Raw genomic sequence first — 20,181 nt, 5'->3', positions numbered from 1 at the left:
TACACTTTTACGTATGTTTTTACACGTTTTTGAGTGTGTTTAAGTACATACTGGTTGGTATTATGATACTGCTCATTATTCTTGCACTTCAAGTGTAGGATTAATCTGTTGCTGGTAAGGTGCAGTAAATAACGCTCTATTACGCAACTACCTGTTCTTTTCTATTCAAATGACTGGAATTCTGCTTAGAAAATGTCAAATTATTTGATATACAACAACTTTTTTTAAGTAATGGAAGTAGTTACATTCCCTGCTAACTAGTTAGTTTTACTATAGGGTAATTCTGTTACTAACTCAGTTAATTTTAGGAAGAAATTATGAATAACTATCAGTAATCACTAATGAATGAAATATTAAACACTGTCCCTTTATTGAACTAAAAATAAATAAGAATAATTATGTAGTGTTTAATTCAACACAAAAGGGGATATCCAATCTTAGATTTTAGACAATTTGTGCAATGTGAATGCTTATTATTTTTAAAGATTCAAAAAAAAACAATTGTTGACACATTTTCCTTGCACTCATTTGTTGGCTTTTTTTCTAATGGAACACAAGGCGGAGACTTACTGGAAGCGAACAAAATCCCCTACATTCAATTGGTCAAATATAATTGAACGACACTGTTGATGACCAATCAAAAACAGACATAACAGGATCCATACAAATCTATATACTATGTGTAAAGATGTGTGATCAAATGGGTATGTTGCATCCTTATTTTGTGAGATCTGCTAATCAACGCGGCTAGCTCTTACGACACAAGCGCCCTTGCGGGAAATGGGTGGTCCCAAACGAGGCACCGCAGCACAGACTTTCACTCTAAAATGGAACGCACACATATTGTTTTTATTATTTAGTATTTGACATAAAATTACGTAATTTATACGCAGGGATAAGATCTTACACGATTGACACTGACAGAATTTAGGTAAGTAATAGTAATTTTCTTTTCAGTGTGGGAAAACAACATGGCGTTTTCGGGTCTGTTGTTGACGCGATTACACAAACCTAACACGTTTCGTATCTATATCAGGAGTGTCAAACTCATTTTAGCCGGGGCTGTCGGGCAGATTCTATAAAATGATATCACAGGAGCGAGAAAAAAATAGAAAGTAAGACTTTGTAATAAAGAGAGAGAGAGTCAGAATATAAGAGCAAGATAAACGAAAGAAATCGACGGAAAAAGAGAGAGCAAGAAAGTGAGGAGAGAGGGACACAGGGAGAGATAATAGATATAAAAAATGTGAGATAGAAAGGGGAAAAAAAGAATAACAGAAAAGAGAAAAAATATTAGAGAAGACAAAAAGACAGACAGAAAGAAAGAAACTGAGAAGGAAAGAGAGTAAGGAATCGAAAATGAGAAGAAAGAGAGATAAATACAAACTAACTGACAGTTGCGATTTCATTTAGGGAATGAATTGGTCGATTATTCTTTTGATTAATGTCGTTAATTTGATTTTTAAGAAACACGTTTTTGATTTCTCCTCTTCTCGGCAAAGGACTGCGCAGGTTACAATCACACCATCCCCTGATCTCAAACCAACACGTGGGCAAGGAAAAACTTAAAAACCTCAACATGAGGAATATAAGAAGCATTGAGAAGAAGCCTCTCGAATGACCATGGCAATCGATTTCTTTGTCCCGTCCATTTTTTAACCAAACTGTACAATCAATCAAGATACCAGAAAATAAAATTAAATAAACATGCCAGAGGGAACACAGATCAGTTACATAAAAATATTTACAAATATTAGTTTTAATTGTCTTCAGGTTGTGGCGAAAGCTTTATGTATTGTTATTTCATAATGGGAGCGAGGGTGTAACCAGCCCTGAAAATGATAGCATTTGTAAAACTCTCTTTCCCTTAATAAAGGACATGATCAGCTTAAATATAGTTTTGTGGTGTTGCTGTAGTTTTTGTAGTATTTTTGCACCATTTATGTATGTTTGTAGTATTACTGTAGTTATATTTTTACAGTTTCTGCAATAGTATTTTTGTAGTAGTAGAAATTTCGTAGTATATCTGTCGTTTTATTTTTGGAGATTTTCTGTATTATTTCTGCAGTTGTATTTTTAAGTATTTCCATAATAGAATCTAGTATATCTATAGTATTTTGGTAGTATTACCATAGTTATATTTTTCACTATATTTGTAGTATTCTTATAGTTTAAATATTCTTTTATTTTGTAGTATTTTATAACTTTTCTACAGTAGTATTTTTAGTATTTTCATAGTAATTTTTTTGTAGTACTGTATACCTTCAGTATTTTTGTAGTATTACTATAGTCATGTTTTTGTAGTATTTCTGTCGTAATACTTCTGTAGAAGTATTTTTGTCATATTTACGTCGCAGTATTTTTGTCTCATAGTAATACTGTAGTGTTTTTGTAGTGTTACTGTACTAGTATTTTTCTAAATGAAATGAAATGATCTGCATTTATTTATTTATTCAATTTTAGTATTTATTATTATCAGAATGAAGACAAAATAATATATTAATTCCCTGTTTTTAAGCACTTGATATTTAGTTTAGTTGTGCTTTTGTAGTATTTTTGTAGTATTTCTGTAAGTAGTACGTTTGTAGCGGACACACGAAGGGACTATGGGGACAGAGTTGGCACCAAAAAACACTTTTTCTTAGTACTACTATATTTACTATGATTCATATTGTCTTTGTATTTTGAGCGTTTTGTTTTGGCGGGCCGGGTGAAAAAGCCTGCATGTGGCCCGCGGATCCTTGTCTGCTTGCCCCTGCTCTGGGTGCTCAGCAACCTTAAAGCTCTGAACCTAAAATCGCCCTTGATTGGTAGCCAATGAAATCTTTCTACATATAAATTTGCACTTGTGACTGTAGAATTTAACTACAATGGTTTCCTCCGGGCACTCAAGTTTCCTCCCACATTCCAAAAACATGCATTTCAGGTGAATTGGCCGGACCAAATTGTCCCTAGGTGTGAATGAGCGAGTGAGTTTTCTGTCCCTGTGTGCCCTGCAATTGGCTGGCAACCAGTTCAGGGTGTCCCCTGCCCACTGCCCGATGACTGCTGGGATAGGCTCCAGCACCCCCGCGACCCTACTGAGGATAAGCGGTGTAGCTAATGAGATGAGATGAGATAATAAGACTGACAACAAAGGTTTCTTTTGGCTTTAGGTTATATGTCTCCGAGTCATATATTCTGAGTACAATATCTGTCAGAAATAGTTTGAACCTATGGCAATGATTATCAGCTAGTTTTTTTCACCATGGGGATGTGCCCAAATTATTGCATTACAGATTCATGGTCAGCGTAACAAAATGAAGATTTAACATCAATATCTTTATTAAACTTTTTGCAATACACACTACTTTGAACTATCCCATCCTATGAACTATCTTTCTTAATAAATCACAACTGGGCAACAACCTGAATTTTTTTCCAGTCAATCGATTGAACATACTTCTTCTATGGGACGGATACATTTTTCTTTCTACACAGTGATCCGTTTTGACACTGATTCCTGGTTAAGCGTATTTTCCATTCATAGAAGTATCCACCGATGGTCTACAAATTTGCTGGAATCCCTCAGCAACCGGATAATTGAAATTCATGTTATTCAAATATCCATTTCTTGACAATTATTTTTCTTTTGACAGCTCATTATGACCATGGCGTCAGTGAGAAGACTCCAATTGCTTATGCTAGTGTGTTTGGCTTCTGCCTTGACTTCAGCAGGTTTGTATGAATAAAGTTTTTAAAATCCAGTGTGCATACGATGAAGTTTTGGTTGTGGCCAGGTGTTTTACTTTTGTCAAAAATAAATTCTCTGATCTCTTCTTGGTTCCTTAATATCAATATCACAATTAACTTTGGGCATGGTACTGAAAAACAGCAACTATCAGACAAAAACCATGCTTCTCCCATTTACAGCATCAAGTTGCATTCTTTTGCTGCACTGACGATGCTTGGAGAGACACTTGTAGTCAAAAATTTGATACATTCAAAGAAGAAGCCCTGAGGTCTGGATATCTTTTCTCAGTCGTATTCTAAATAGGGTGGCACGCTAGATAACTGATTGGCACAACACTGCACAGTTCGGAGGTCATGGGTTCAATTCAGGCAACGTTTGCATGTTCTCCCTGTTCTCCAACATTCCAAAAAACATGCATTGTAGCTTGATCAGTGACTCAAAATTATTCCTCGGAATGAATGTGTGTGAATGGTTGCATGTCCATGTGTGCCCTGTAATTGTCTGGCAACCAGTCGAGGGTGTCGTTCGGGTTGGCCTCAAGCTTCCCCACAACCCCTAGTGAAGATAAGCGATTAAGAAATTGAATTCATATTCTTAAGGTTTCAGGTCTGTGTATTTCTTTATGAATATGTTTGTGAAATGAGTTTTTCTTGATAAACACTTATTGTATCACATTCACAAGCATGACTGAAAAAACAAACCTTGCCTTTTTTCAAGGACAGCAAGGGGCCCTGATTGGAGCGAAGAACGTGCCAGAAATTCTAATCAACAGTTGATCAAAGTAAAACACCACAATGACTGTGTTGTTATTGAGGAAAATTTATTTTGGAAGGACCAAAAGCCCCAAAAAAAAAGAAAAGTGCTTAAGTTTTGGTAAATTGCTTGAAATGCTTTAAATTATTGCCATGTTTCTCAACAAGTCTGCTTAAAAATGACACCCACATTGCTTTCTTGTGGCTTTGCTTTGCCATTGCGGTTCTTCTTCCCTTTTGATTAACGGCAGCTGGTATTAGTTTGTATGGAATTGTCCTTCTCCATGATCTGCTACCTTATCGTGGTAGAGGAGTTTGTGTGTCCCAATGATCCTAGGAGCTATGTTGTCGGGGGCTTTAAGCCCCTGGTAGGGTCACCCATCGCAAACAGGTTCTAGGTGATAGGCCAGGAAAAACGCCGATCGGAAGACCTCTATGAAGAATAAAAACATTGGTCCACAATTTCCCTCGCTCAGACGGGGGTTACCGGGGCCCCCTTCTGGAGCCAGACCTGGAGGTGGGGACTGCTGGCGAGCGCCTGTTGGCCGGGCCATGGCTCTCGGGGTCCGGCCGGGCACAGCCCAAAGGGACGACGTGGGTCCCTCTTCCCATGGGCTCACCACCTGTAGGAGGGGCCAAATGGGTCGGGTGCGTAGAGAGCTGGGTAGCGGCCAAGGGAGGGGTCCTTGGCGCGACGATCCCCAGCTACAGAAACTGGCTTTTGGGTCATGGAATGTTACCTCTCTGGTAGGGAAGGAGCACGAGTTGGTGTGTGAGGTTGAGAAGTTCCGACGAGATATAGTTAGACTTACCTCCATGCACGGCTTGGGCTCTGGTACCAGTCCTCTCGAGAGGGGTTGGACTCGCTTCCACTCTGGAGTTGCCTGTGGTGAGAGGCGCAGAGCATATTAGTTGCTCCACGGCTCAGCACCTGTACGTTGGGGTTCACCCCGGTAGACGAGATGGTAGCCTCCCTCCACATTTGGGTGAGGGGACGGGTCCTGACTGTTGTTTGTGCTTAAGCACCAAATAGCAGTTCAGAGTACCCACCATTCTTGGAGTCCTTGGAGGGTGTGCTTTAGAGCGCGCCCCCTGGGGACTCCCTCGTACTGCTGGGAGACTTCAACGCTCACGTGGGCAATAACAGTGAGACCTGGAGGGGCGTGATTGGGAAGAACGGCCCCCCTGACCTAAACCCGTGTGGTGTTTCGTTATTGGACTTCTATGCCTGTCATGGTTTGTCCATAACGAACACCATGTTCAGACATAAAGGTGTCCATATGTGCATTTGGCACCAGGAACCCCTAGGCCGTAGTTCTATGATCGACTTTGTCGTCGTTTCGTTGGACCTGCGGCCGCATGTTCTGGACACTCGGGTGAAGAGAGAGGCTGAGCTGTCAACTGATCACCACCTGGTGGTGAGTTGGCTCCGATAGTAGGGGAAGATGCCGGTCCGACCCGGCAGACCCAAGCATGTTGTGAGGTTCTGTTGGGAACAGCTTGCAGAATCTCCTGTCAGAATAAGTTTCAATTAACACCTCCTGCAGACCTTTGCCCATGTCCCGAGGGAGGCGGGGGACATTGAGTCAGAGTGGACCTGTTCTGCGCCTCCATTGTCGAGGCGGCTGATTGGAGCTGTGGCCGTAAGGCAGTCAGTGCCTGCTGCGGCGGCAACCCTCAGGCTCGTTGGTGGTCACTGTCAGTGAGGGATGCCGTTAAGAAGGAGTCTTATCTGGCCTTCCTGGCCTGTGGGACTCTGGAAGCAGCTGGCAGGTATCGGTTGGCCAAGCGGAATGTGGCTTCGGCGGTTGCCAAGGCAAAAACTCGGGCATGGGAGGAGTTTGGCGAGGCCATGGAAGCTGACTTCCGAACTGCTTCGAGGAAATTTTGGTCCACCATTCGGCCTTTAGGGGGGGAAGCGGTGTGTCATCGACACTGTGTATAGTGGTCATGGGGCACTGCTGACCTCAACCCGGGACCTTGTGAATCGGTGGGCGCAGTACTTCAAAGACCTCCTCAATCCCACCGACACGTCTTCCTATGGGGAGGTAGAGCCGGAAGACTCTGCGTTGGGCTCTTGTATTTCTGGGGTTGAAGTCACCAAGGTGGTCAAAAAGCTCCTCGGTGGCAGGGCCCCGGGGGTCGATGAGATCCGCCCGGAGTTTATTAAGGCTCATGGTCATGGTTGACACACCTCTGCATCATCGCGTGGACATTGGGCACAGTGCGCCTGGACTGGCAGACTGGGGCGGTGGTTCCCCCCTTTAAGAAGGGGACTGGAGAGTGTGTTCCAACTACAGGGGAATCACACTTCTCAGCGTCCCTAGTAAGGTCAATTAAGGGGTACTGGAGAGGAGGGTCCTCCAGGGGGTCGAATCTCGGAATCAGGAGGAACAGTGTGGTTTTTGTCCTGGCCGTGGAACACTGGACCAGCTCTACACACTCTGCAGGGTGCATGGAAGTTTGCCTGTCCGGTATACATGTGTTTTGTGGACTTGGATAAGCCATTCGACCGTGTTCCTCAGGAGGCCCTGTGGGGGGTGCTTCAGGAGTATGGGGTACTTGCACAGTCTTATCCGGGCTGTGTGGTCCCTGTATGCCAGAGTCTGGTCCGCATTGCCGGCAGTAATTCGGATTCGTTCCCGGTGAGGGTTGGACTCCGCCAGGGCTGCCCTTGTCACCAATTCTGTTCATAACTTTTATGGACAGAATTTCTAGGCGCAGCCTTGGTGGGGATGGAGTCCGGTTTAGGGGCATCAGGATTGCGTCACTGCTTTTTGAAGATGACGTGGTGCTGTGGGCTTCCCTTTTAAGGCTGCTGCCCCTGTGACCCGACCCCGGATAAGCGGAAGATAATGGATGGATGGATGGATGGATGGATGAAATGTCCCATCAAGCATCATCGCCCCCTTACGTGTAACACTCATGACGACAGACGTATGCTACATCTAAACTGGGCACTATGAAATGAAATGTGTATTAGTGCAAAGATTACATATCAATTATTGACATTTATTTTGGGCCGTGTAAAAAATTAAAAATGTTTCCCATTGGTAAATTGTAATGGGAAGAACTTCCTGCTGCTAAAAATGAAAGCTACATATTACGGTCACATTTACCTCACACCTTAATGTGGAGAGATTGATCTAAAAAATATTTACTGATGTATTGTTCGGATCCAGGCATACGGTATATATGCCATTCCCTCAAGATCTAAAAATCTGATGTATTGATAAATGCACACACAGGATTTAAAATTGCATATGTAAATCACAGATATTAATGAATCTGCAAAATACATGTTTCACACCAGATTTTTTCTTTCGATGGTACTAGAGAAATTCGAAAGTTGGCTTTGAAAGTTGTTAAAAAGTCATTGAATTTTTTACCATGAAAAAGGTGTACAAACCTTAAGTATGCCGTAGCCATTGAGAAAGGTTGATTTGTCTCCGCCTGTTTAAATCCATTTGATGACAATTGACTGAAGCTGGAACTCTCTGCACCTCCCCCCCTTCAGGAGCTGAAAGCCATTTAGTGATTACACCACAGTCTCCAGTGCTGCAGATGGGGACAAACTTCACAGCTACTTGTGTGATTCTTAATACAACTGAAGCCACATCAGATGACCTCTATTGGAATCTTTCCAAGACGATTATCCCAAAAAATCAGTACATGAAGATCAATGAGTCAGCACTCAGTGTCACTATCCCTGTCATCAATGAGGAATCAGAGTGGTTATTTTGCCACTGCAAGATCAAATCCTCTTATGTTTTCATCAACGAGGGCAAATTTGTTCATGGGATCCTCCTAAGAAAATCTTGTAAGTTTCTCGCTAAAATATTATAAATCATGGCATATATATGTACAGCAGGAATGAGTGTCTTTGTTTCAATGTGTAGTCAATTTGTCCTTTTTCCATACGCAACTAAATAGATTAATGACTTCATCAGTAAATTCTGCCGGAGCCAGGTATAGATCCACTGTAGTGTAAAAACATGCCGGATTGAGGCCTCTGAGGATCGAGTTTGCCTATCACTATATTTAAAAAAAATCTTCATGTAATGTTAATGTCAGACGGATGCAATACTGTTGATGGGCCTGGAGACCATCCCAGCCAAATTTGTGTAATATATATTAAAAAAATGTACCACAACTTGTGGCAGTTATCTATTGCATTTAAAAATAAAATACTTTAAAGCAAACTAAATTAAAGCGACATGTTTTGCAAAGTAATTTCAATTGCTATTCCATAAGAATTACGAGTGGTGCAATTAACTTCACCCACCTTTCAAAATAGACTTAAAATCTGAAAAAGATCTACCGTATTTTCTGCACTATAAGGCGCACCGTGTTATAAGGCGTACCTTCAATGAATGATATATTTTTAAACTTTTTCCATACATAAGGCGCACCCCACTATAAGGCGCTATAAGTGCATGCTGGTTTAAGATCAGGTAATTGTGCAATTTTGTAATTGTAATCCTGTGCAGTCCTTCGAGACATTTTTGTGATGAAGGGCGTCATAAATAAACATGACTTGACTTGGCTACAGTAGAGGATGTAGTTACGTTATGCAACCATTAGATGGTGCCGCGGTAAAGGGAATGTCAACAAAACAGTCAGATAGGTCAGTCAAACTTTATTAATAGATAACAAACAAGCGTTCCACAACTCCATTCACTCCCAAAATGAATAAACAGCCGTTTTATTATTTTCTCTGAGGTAAAGCATTTTCGTGACACATCTTTAACATCTTTGAACAACAGCAAGACATAACATTTTACTTTTCCTCCATTTAGTCAACACGCAAAAAAACGTCTGATACTGTTATGGTAAATTAAACGTCAGTGCAATCGCAATATAGAGACACTCGTAATGTGCAAAAACAACAAGTGCAAAACAATAACAATAAAGCAATAACTTAATAACTTTAAAATGTTAAACGTAAACACACACCAAGTAGGACCACCTCTGAATTCTTTAATGTTAAGTTCCCGTGCCAGCGCTGCAGCCTTCATTCGAATAGTTATTGTCCTGACACTTCTACTTGCTGCTCTTTGTTCAACAACCCACTGTTGAAGTGTGTCCTCTAACTGTGGACATCTCGCTTTATTGCCACGGAAACTTTGTTTAGTCTTCCTTACTTGGCCATCGATTCATTAAAGTTGAACTCGCTGCTGCTCTATTCCCGTGCTCTACTTTGTGACTGATGACCTTGCGTTTAAACTGTGCGTTGTAAGCGTGTCTCTTAATAGGAGCCATTTCAGGGTCTTTATACAAACGCACAAATAAAAGAGAATCGTTGTTTAATATTTCCCAGTATGCACAGCGCACTTCTTCTTTTTCTACGCGAAAAATGGAGTCGGCTGCTTACCGTATATGCGAGACCTTGTAATTCAATATTGATCCATATATAAGGCGCCACCGGATTATAAGGCGCATAGTAAGTTTTAAAAAAAAATCAGATTTTATGTGCGCCTTATAGTGCGGAAAATACGGTACATCAAAAATGTTTCATTTTCAATCAATGAAGCCTGATTGAGGATTAACATTTGCAAAAGAAGATCAGTTACTTGGCTACATTTTTCAAAACAAAGGTCAGTGGCCCTTTTTTTTTGTTTGTCAACATTGGTTTGAGGGAAGGGGGGGTTGAAGGCAAAAGATTTCGTTAAGTGTTAAAATACTGTCATGATGTGTGTTTGTAAGCCAGAATCGAGAAAAACATTAGTGATTGTAAATTGAAGTTTTACAGAATCCTGCAGACACTCCAGATCAGAGAAAAAGAAGAATGTTGTTGATGCATTTGAGCTAAAAAAAATTGGGCTGAGGTCCTCATCAAAAATACTCTGGTTTTTGCGGACACTTTATATCAAATAAGAGAACGTTTACGGTTGTTGCTATCAACTCCTATATTACCCTAAATTGGCAAAATATTTTGTCATTCTCTAAAGTTGAGAAAATAACAACATACTAATTCTTATTCCAGGAAAATATTTAGTTATTTTCTTAGCGTCAGAAAATAACAACATACTTTCCTGATATAATAAATGATAACTACTTGATAGAAACAATCGCAAACATTTAAAACATTTAATTCCTTTTACTTGGTATGATGTGTGTGCTGCAAACCCGAAAATTTTTGAGGAGTGTCTAGGTTTAAAGTTTTCGCTTTAATGCTGCCACAGGTCTTCTTTTTCTTTGATCAGGAGTGTCTGCTGAGATTTTGTGAATATGACCACTAAGGTTTTTTTTTTTTTTTTTTTTTTTTTTTTTTTTTTTTTTTTTTTCAGATTTTTGCTTGGTTTATTCAGTGTTGTTCATTTTGCCTCCATCTTTGACTGTCATGTATTGTGTAGGCTATGATAGGGTCTACATGTACAGAATTAAACACATTGAGTTTTGTCACGTCAAACAGGCATGACACATGACATTTCTTAGCTCATTGATCTGTTGGGGAAAGTCTGGTGATCCTTGAGTTTTGTGAAGTTGAAGCAGAAGTTTGCCAACCTTACTTTAAAGTTGACCAGTCAAAGATGGTGTTTCTTAATCTATGGCTAGGGTTTCCGAGTACCTTTTGTGAAAGTAGCTCACTAGTGCTGGTCATTGTGGTTATCTATTTAACCCCACTTCCATTAGTAAACCTTGTAATAACATAACAACAACATGGAATAACAAATGTTGTTATTTAAGGAATGCATATCAAACTGGGTGCCCTTTCCGCTTATTAGTTACAAATAGTAGCTCTCAGCTTGAAAAGATTAAATACCCCTGATCTCTGGTAACATGGTCCAACTAGAAACCAACAAACACCGTACACTGTATATATGCAGTTTTTCAGAGTTTAAATACTATAGTTCAAATTCCTCAAACTTTTGTGAGTTAAATTATCACTTTTCAAACAGTTAAAAAAAATCAAACTTGGTTGAGATAAATGATTTGAACTATAACAAAGTTAAATGACCTTTGTGGGATTAAAAAAATGGATAAAGTCTATTTGATAAATGCTTGACAGAGTCTCTTTGAAGTTAAAAGGGTTCAAACTAAACTAAATGAGTTCCAATAAACTCAAATGTTAGAGATAGAGTGTCTGGCACTAGTGAGTAAAAGTTGCGAGGGCAATATTTCTTTTCGCCACTTTTTGAAAATATCTCTTGTCAGTTCTTTGATCAACTTCCACTTTTTAAAAAAATATTTAAAAAGTAGATTAAATGTTATATTCCTTGATTAAAAAAAATAAATAAATATATATATATATATATATATATATATATATATATATACACACACACACACAGTGGGACCTCGGTTATCGCGGTTAATGGGGACCAAAACCACCCGCGATAAGTGAAAATCCGCGAAGTAGCGGCGCACCTTCAAAAAAAACAAACTTTTTTTTTTTTTAATTATTTTTTTAGACCCGGTTAATGGGGACCAAAACCACCCGCAAAAAGTGAAAATCTGCGAAGTAGCAACGCCCCTTCAAAAAAAAAAAAAAAAAAATCTCATCTCATTTTCTGCACCGCTTATCCTTATTAGGGTCGCAGGAGGGCTGGTGCCCATCCCAGCCATCAGTGGGCAGGGGACACCCTGAACTGGTTGCCAGCCAATCGCAGCTGCAAATCACATTAGTTCGCAGCTAGCTGCGTTCTTCATCGACGCACGAGCCGAGTGATCCACCGCTAAGGGTCGTACAGGTGGGCGATTTTCTGTCCGCCCGTGACGATCGGAGACATTCGCGACAGGGTTTATACTTGCGCCGCACCGTGGGTGCCGTTTGGTCGCTCTCACGAGCGAGCCCCTAATCAGCGGCGCGGGTACTTCCGGGCGCGATACGCACCACACCGCGACAAGCCGAGCGGGTCTGTGGGGTTCCCTTAGCCAATAGGGTAGTATGTGCACCATTTCCTGTGTTATGTCTTTGGCAAGTACAGCCTGGTGGCACCCATCCCTCCCTAGGCCAACAGATGTTTTCACCCAGTCTGGAACCGGACCTTTCGTGTGTTAGGCGAATGTGTCACCACTGAACTGTGGGGTTAGGGAGGGGCGGTGAAGCGGAAGCTGCACCGAAACTGCGCGCCGGGAAACAAGAACGGCGTGCCGTGCTAGGGTCATCGGCCGAGGGGGATTCCCAAGTTACGGGGTCCCACGCACGTCCGCCGCCTTTCACCCGCCGCGCGCGGACGGCCGCCTGTCGTCGCGCCGCGCTACTGGGGTCGTCGGACGAGCGGGCTCCCCCCAGTTACCGGGGTAGCCCGATCACGTACCCGATCATGAAAATCTAGGAAGTAGCGACGCCCCTTCAAAATAAATAAATATATATATATATAATTTTTTTTTACCATTACAGACCGCGAAGCTCTGAAGCCGCAAACGTCAAACCGCGAAGTAGCGAGGTCCCACTGAATATATATATATATATATATATATATATATATATATATATCTATATAAAACAGTAACATTTATTTTTAACATTAAAGTTAAGTCATGTTTATTTGTATAGCCCTCAATCACAAGGAGTCTCAAAGGGCTATACAGACCAGTCATAACGCCAATCACTCCTTGGACATTTCTAAGAGGGATTGTTGCAAATATCCTAATATGTGTCTTAACTACACTGTCCTTTTTTGGGTATTTTAATTGTTTGAATTGCTCAAGACAATATATAATACTTCTGCACTTGTTTTCTTTTATCCAATTTTAGATTCTCCAGAGAAACCCAAGAATTTGACCTGTATAGCAATTCAGGAGATAGATTATATATCAAACAACTTAAAGTGTTCATGGGATCCAGCAGAACACAACACCAAAGAAATGCCAACAACATATACAGTATATGTGGATGTCATCCAGTGAGTATCAATTTGGACCTCAGGAATTTTCAGAACTTAAAATATTTCTTCAGAAAATGACCTCAAAATATATCTTCTTTGTGGGCTGAAAACAAATTCAAACCAAAAACATTTTTCATTTTGGTGCACCCAACATATGAATCATCCCCATATCCCTAAAGTCCTTTTGACTTCATGCTGTTTCTCTGTTAATTTGGGCTGTCTGATTTTAGCCCTGTTCTGTATTAATAATGTGGTGGTTGTGGTTAGTTATATCCCTTAGCCAATAGGGTCGTATGTGCACCATTTCCTGTGTTATGTCTTTGGCAAGTACAGCCTGGTGGTACCCATCCCTCCCTAGGCCAACAGATGTTTTCACCCAGTCTTGAACCGGGGACCTTTCGTGTGTTAGGCGAATGTGTCAACCACTGAACTACGGAAAACCAACCAGTAATTATGTTCTTAAGTATAAACTTCAGTAGACAGAGAAAACATCTATAGGCAAACCGGTAGAGGGGCTGTAAGATAAGAGAATTCCATCCCGTCCCAAAGCTCTTCCCCGAAATCCCTCTTTTGATTGAATCTTCAATGTTACAAAAAAATAGATCAGCCCAAAAGGGTTTGGAAATGAAACTATAGCAACATGATTGTCGCCAGTGATGTAATTGTCAAAACAACAGTGCACAATTATCCTATATTGCAGGCGTCCAATATGAAAAACAGGGAACTTACCGGTACTACAGTATGAAAGTTATGATTGTAGGTCTAACTCTTATTAAAATCATCCAACACAAAAGTAAACGTGTCTTTGCTTTTCAGCAACAATCAGGCAGCCTACAATGTGTCAACAGAGGATAATACTGCCACACTGACGATGGAATCCTTCCCGTTTCATATGGACCTGGAAATTTGGGTAGTTGCTCACAATGAACTGGGATCTGTGGAATCCGAACATCTGAAAAAAGAAGCTAACTGGTTTGGTAAGACCTTACATAATTATGGTCAGCAAAGTTGTGCTTTAGCCTTTTGGATAAATGATGTTTTGAGCATAGGGGGCATGCCGACCAGAATTTACAGTTTGCTCTTCAATGAGCGACTCCCATTTTGTTGACATTTGAAGTAAAAACGTGCCCTAACAATTAAGGATAGACCAATATGGGTTTTTCAGGGCCGATAATGATACCTATTTTTAGTATTAAGAGGTGGCCGATAACCAATATAAGGAGCAAATACTCTTTTGCTGTAAAATCTAAAAGATTGGCGTGATAAATTTTTACATTGCACTAAGAAAGAATGAATATTTGTTTTAAATTCAAATAAAACTTTACTGGTGCTCTGAAAGCTTTTACAGTAAATAATTTAGAATTTTAACACAACTAACGTAACTAATAATTGTGGTATTCTTCAGTAGTCTCCTGAAGCCACACACCACAATATGTTTGAAATGTGTGTTCCTCTGCAAACATTAGTCACTTTTAAAATTAAATCCAAACATTTGTCTACACAAGAAAATCCAATAAAACCACGATGTCCTTCACAAGGGTTCTCTGGTTACAGAGATCCCTGAACAACATCATACAATAAAAAATGCATTTACAATGGGGCTACTCTAGCACACTATAAACATGCATCACTATAAGGCGACTATAGCACGCTATATATAGCCTGCATGTGTACAACTAGCCGTGGTCATAAATGTTATAGTATTTAGCTACATTGGGTCACCTCCAGTGTTGGCGACGTTCGCAGGAATATGTCTTAATAAACTCATTGTACTTTTTGTTTTAATCACGTTAATCAATACATTGTAATAAACTCATTATACAGAATACGATCGTGACACTCTTTCTATTGGAAGAGCAGAGCTGAGTAGCATAAGAAAATCGTAGTTCGAGTTTGCGTGAAGGGAAGTGAGACACTGGTTTTGTCTGCTTCTGTGTGTGCGTCCCTGCATTTTGAAGACATTTCCTCGAAATTTTCGTCAAAGGTATTCTCAAAGGGGGTTAGAGAGAAAAAAGAAAATATTTACGAATATAAAAAATAATAGCGACAGTCGGAGTGAGCTTCCTGCTTCAGTGACTCCGCCCACGGTCGCGATCTGGGTCCGAGACGGAAAGCAGGAGAGGAAGAGAAACGTTCAGCTCCGGTGGTGTAATTGATAATCTGCTTAATTGGCTCAATGAAATACCAATATCCGTCAAATTCCCAAATATTGATGCCAATAATTGGTCAACCTCTACTAACAATGTTATGTTTTATGGGTACATACGAGCCTACACACGTCTTGTTTTTGTTAATCTTCGGAGATAGCCATTTTGAGAGTTTTATTCAAGAGATTATGCCATTGACTATGTCAGAATGTGCTACCTCGTTTATTAATTCCTCACTCACTACGTAGTCAGGCAATAGCGATTCAAGATATAAAGACTCTTATCTGATTTGATAACTGATAGCTAATGCCAATATCCAATCATTTTTTAAGTCTAAAAACATTCCTTTCTATAGCTATTAATCACAAAGAGTCTCAAAGGGCTGCACAGGCCACGATTACAACATTTGCTGATCTAAAACTTATATGAGGGCAAAAAAAGTTCAAAAAACCTCAAAATGAAGTTAATTGAGAAAAATTGAAAGGGGTCACACAAAAGGTAACCCCCCTTCCAGGATGTCTTGTAATAAATACATATTTACTAATGATATGATCTAATAAGTGTATCTGAATCGTATAAACTACATCGGTATTCCCGGCATAGCAGACAATGTTGAAGATAATGAATATATTTTTTTCTTTTGTTGCAGCTAAAACAAACCCACCAAAAAATATTGAAGTCTATTCAGAGAAGACATTTCCCACATCCCTTCTAATGACTTGGAAACATCCAATTCCAAAACAAATGTTCGTATTAAAATACCAAATCAGGTATTGCATAAATGGATCACACAGTTGGTCTGATGTAAGTGTTTTTAGTTACATAGCCCAAAAAGATTTATGTAACAAAATGTCAAGTTTCAAAGATTGAAAATCTGTTCTTGTCTTTTTCAATAAGGTACCTATTGTTGTTGGTACAAAGTCTTTCAGACTTCAAAACCTACAACCAGACACAGTTTATACTACACAAGTGCGCTGTAAACATCACTATGACGAATACGGGTATTGGAGCAATTGGAGTGCTAACGTTACCAAGAAAACGCCTGAATACAGTGAGTATCGGGAATTTTCGTTTGGAGTATGACATGTTTACCCATTTCTTGCACTGGCAGCTTGAAGTTCTGTGCAGACCGAAATATTTAATGTAGGACTATACTGGCAATGACCTTGGTTACCTCAAATAAAGCACAACATATTGTTACATGATAGTGAGCATTTTGCATTTGGAGTCTTCACGCAGCAACCTGTTTTTGTTCTTTGTTGTAGAACCAACAAGTAAACCGGATTTATGGAGTGTAATTACACAGGGTGAAAAGAGTCATGAGCGTCAAGTGAAATTTTTTTGTAAGGTATGAATCGTAATACAATGCAGTTATTTGATTTATTTATTGGGATGGGATTGTATGTGTGAGTGTGTGTATTTGTGCTCTTGATTTGAAATATTCATATAACTTTGGCTATGTCTGCATATTTTGACTCCTAACTGACTCAAGTAGACAGGAAACCAGCAGAGGTGAAAGGCAGATGTGGCAGAGTGATACTTCCAGACTCCATCCCAATATACTCAATATTCTGGGAAAAAAAAAAAAAAAACCCAAAGTAAAAAAAATCTGTGGCATGCATAATGTGGTCTACTACCAGTTTGCTAGTCCACGATCCATCAACAGAGGCAAAATTTCACACACAGTGCAATTATAATCCATGTAAACAAGTCTGGGTTTCCTCTGGGCACTCTGGTTCCCTCCCACATTCCAAAAACATGCATGTCAGGTTAATAGGGTTGTCCAAATTGTCCTTAGGTGTGGATGGGCGAGTGGTTTTCTGTCTCTGCGTGCCTTGCGACTGGCTGGCAACAAGTTTAGGGTGTCCCCCTGCCCACTGCCTGATGACAACTAGGATTGGCTCCAGCTCCCTCGTGGCCCTACTGTGGATAATCAGTGCAGATGATGGATAGATGGTTAATTACAGTATTAAATATCAGGACCTCTGCTTCAGTAATTGCTGCTATGACAGAATGCTGATTCTCATTTGATGTTTTACTGTAGGTTATTGTAATGCACAACTTACAAGATACAACTAAGCAGCATGATTTTGGAAAACACTTAATTGCTGCCTTTCAGACCAGTATTGCAATTTATGCGATTTTCGATTTTCAAAATAACAATGCATTTTCTGTGCTACTTTTGTCTTTTGTGAGTACTTAACAGTCATGTTGTCCTCAGGTCGAAATCTGAGAGGATCGCTTAGCACTAAGCCATTTATGTGGTCGCAAAGAGTTGAAAAATGTTCATCTTGGAAAAAACGCTATGTTCGTCTATATCACATTTTACCCAGCTGTCTAAACACAGTGCCTGTGGGGCGGGACAAAGACCGTAACCACCGAATACACACATACTTGGCATTTGCGATCATTTTTATAATGAGAACTCTAAAAGCTATTTTCTTTAACTTCACATCTACAGTATACTGGACTGTCTCAGAAAATTAGAATATTGTGATAAAGTTCTTTATTTTCTGTAATGCAATTAAAAAAACAAAAATGTCATATATTCTGGATTCATTACACATCAACTGAACTATTTCAAGCCTTTTATTATTTGAATATTGCTGATTTTGGCTTACAGCTGAAAAAAACTCAAAAATCCTATCTCAAAATATTAGAATACTTCCTCAGACCAAGTAAAAAAATAATTTTATAACAGCAAAACTAAATCAAACATTTGAAAATGTCTATTGATGCACTCAGTACTTGGTTGGGAATCCTTTTGCACGGATTACTGCATCAATCCGGCGTGGCATGGAGGCAATCAGCCTGTGGCATTGCTGAGGTGTTTTTGATGCCCAGGATGCTTCGATAGCGGCCTTCAGCTCATTTGCATTTGTAGGTCTGGTGTCTTTCATCTTCTTCTTAACTATACCCCACAAATTCTCGATGGGGTTCAGGTCAGGGGAATTAGCAGGCCAATCAAGGACAGTGATGCCATGGTCAGTGCACCAGTTACTGGTGGTTTTGGCACTGTGGGCAGGTGCCAGATCATGCTGGAAAATAAAATACTCATCTCCATAGAGCTTTTCAGCAGATGGAAGCATGTAGTGCTCTAAAATCTCTTGGTACACAGTTGCATTTACTCTGGACTTGATGAAACACATTGGACCAACACCAGCAGCTGACATGGCTCCCCAAACCATTGCTGACTGTGGGAACTTCACACTTGATTCCAAGCAACTTGGATTTTGCTCCTCTCCAGCCTTTCTCCAGACTCTGGCGCCTTGACTTTCAAATGAAATGCAAAACTTGCTTTCGTCTGAAAAGAGGACTTTGGACCACTCTGCAACTGTCCAGTGCTTCTTCTCTATAGCCCAAGTCAGACGCTTCTTCCGTTGTCTTGAGTTCAGAAGTGGCTTGACCACGGGAATACGGCTATTGTAGCCCATTTCCCGGACACGTCTGTGAACTGTGGCTTTTGATACCTGGACTCCAGCTTCAGCCCACTGTCTTTGAAGCTCCCTCAAATTCTGGAAGCGGCTCTTCTTCACAATTTTGTTAAGGCTGCGGTCATCTCTCTTGGTTGTGCAGCGTTTCCGGCCACATTTTTCCCTTCCAACAGACTTTTTGTGGATATGCTTTGAAACTGCACTCTGTGAACAGCCTGCTCTTTGAGAATTTTCCTCTTGTGTCTTACCCTCCTGATGGAGGGTATCAATGATGGTCCTCTGGACAGCAGACAGATCAGCAGTCTTCCCCATACTTGTGATTTAGTTTACTGAACCAAGCTGAGTGTTTTTAAGGCTCAGGAAACCCTCGCAAGGTGTTTCGAGTTAATTACATGATTCAGGTGATTAGTTGAATAGCCTACTTGTATACTTTTTCATGATATTCTAATATTTTGAGATAGGATTTTTGAGTTTTCTTAAGCTGTAAGCCAAATTCAGCAATATTCAAATAATAAAAGGCTTGAAATAGTTCAGTTGATGTGTAATGAATCCAGAATGTATGACATTTTTGTTTTTTTAATTGCATTACAGAAAATAAAGAACTTTATCACAATATTTTAATTTTCTGAGACAGTCCAGTATATATTTGAAAATATTGTTATATTTGTTAATAATAGAAGTTTATGAGACTCTGGCGGGACCATTAACATCATTGCACCCCGCCAGAATCTTCCTATTTATGGGATTCACTGGCCTGATTGGTTTTATTAATTGATTGTGATTAACTCATCTTCCATTGCCCTCTGTGTGTTACAGTAAATAACATTCTCAATAAAAACTATCCTATGTTACTCTCCCATGACAGAATCCTGTGCTTTCAAATGGGAGGATAACAAGCTTCTTGATAAAGATCGAAACCCGCAAGGAAAATACAATCGATACATCCTGGGAAAATATTTCCGTCAAAAGGGCAATGACATACAGTTTGCCTAGCCAGAAGTTCACTCTCTTGAAAGAAATGAGCCTTCCAGGAGACATGGCTGCCCGAGTAAATGTCACTGCCAACAATTCTGTGGGGGAGTCTCCTCACACATCCCTTGGCATCCCTTTATCAAAATCACTTGGTAAGTGCTCCACATTTTGTTTCAGCAAATTTCTGTGCTGATTTCTTAGGTGGACAAATGCATTGCCAAATAAATACAGTACATTAAATGTTTAATTTTAGCCAATATTTTGGAAGACCCAAAAGCCAGTTTCTGTAGCCGGGGATCGTCGCGCCAA

At 40.1% G+C, this 20,181-nt stretch overlaps 1 protein-coding gene and 1 pseudogene across 1 annotated transcript in view; both read left to right on the top strand.

Moving 5' to 3' along the window:
* The first annotated feature begins 745 nt into the window (after nt 1–745).
* The window catches only part of il6st (interleukin 6 cytokine family signal transduce), a 38,184-nt gene continuing 18,748 nt past the window's right edge, over nt 746–20,181 (top strand). The window contains exons 1-9 of the mRNA XM_088355532.1: nt 746–931; nt 3,639–3,717; nt 8,003–8,305; nt 13,190–13,337; nt 14,136–14,296; nt 16,116–16,270; nt 16,364–16,517; nt 16,732–16,814; nt 19,766–20,024. Coding sequence (XP_088211658.1) covers nt 3,645–3,717; nt 8,003–8,305; nt 13,190–13,337; nt 14,136–14,296; nt 16,116–16,270; nt 16,364–16,517; nt 16,732–16,814; nt 19,766–20,024 — 1,336 coding nt within the window. The 5' untranslated portion in view covers nt 746–931; nt 3,639–3,644. The remainder of the gene's footprint in view (nt 932–3,638; nt 3,718–8,002; nt 8,306–13,189; nt 13,338–14,135; nt 14,297–16,115; nt 16,271–16,363; nt 16,518–16,731; nt 16,815–19,765; nt 20,025–20,181) is intronic.
* LOC148351215 (uncharacterized) lies at nt 3,758–7,702 on the top strand (annotated as a pseudogene).

This window comes from Urocampus carinirostris, chromosome 16, assembly GCF_059441175.1.
Source record: "Urocampus carinirostris isolate Australia breed hairy pipefish chromosome 16, RoL_Ucar_1.0, whole genome shotgun sequence".
Lineage (NCBI taxonomy): Eukaryota > Metazoa > Chordata > Actinopteri > Syngnathiformes > Syngnathidae > Urocampus > Urocampus carinirostris.
Note: the sequence above shows the minus strand (reverse complement) of the source record. Positions and strands in the feature narration are given on the sequence as shown.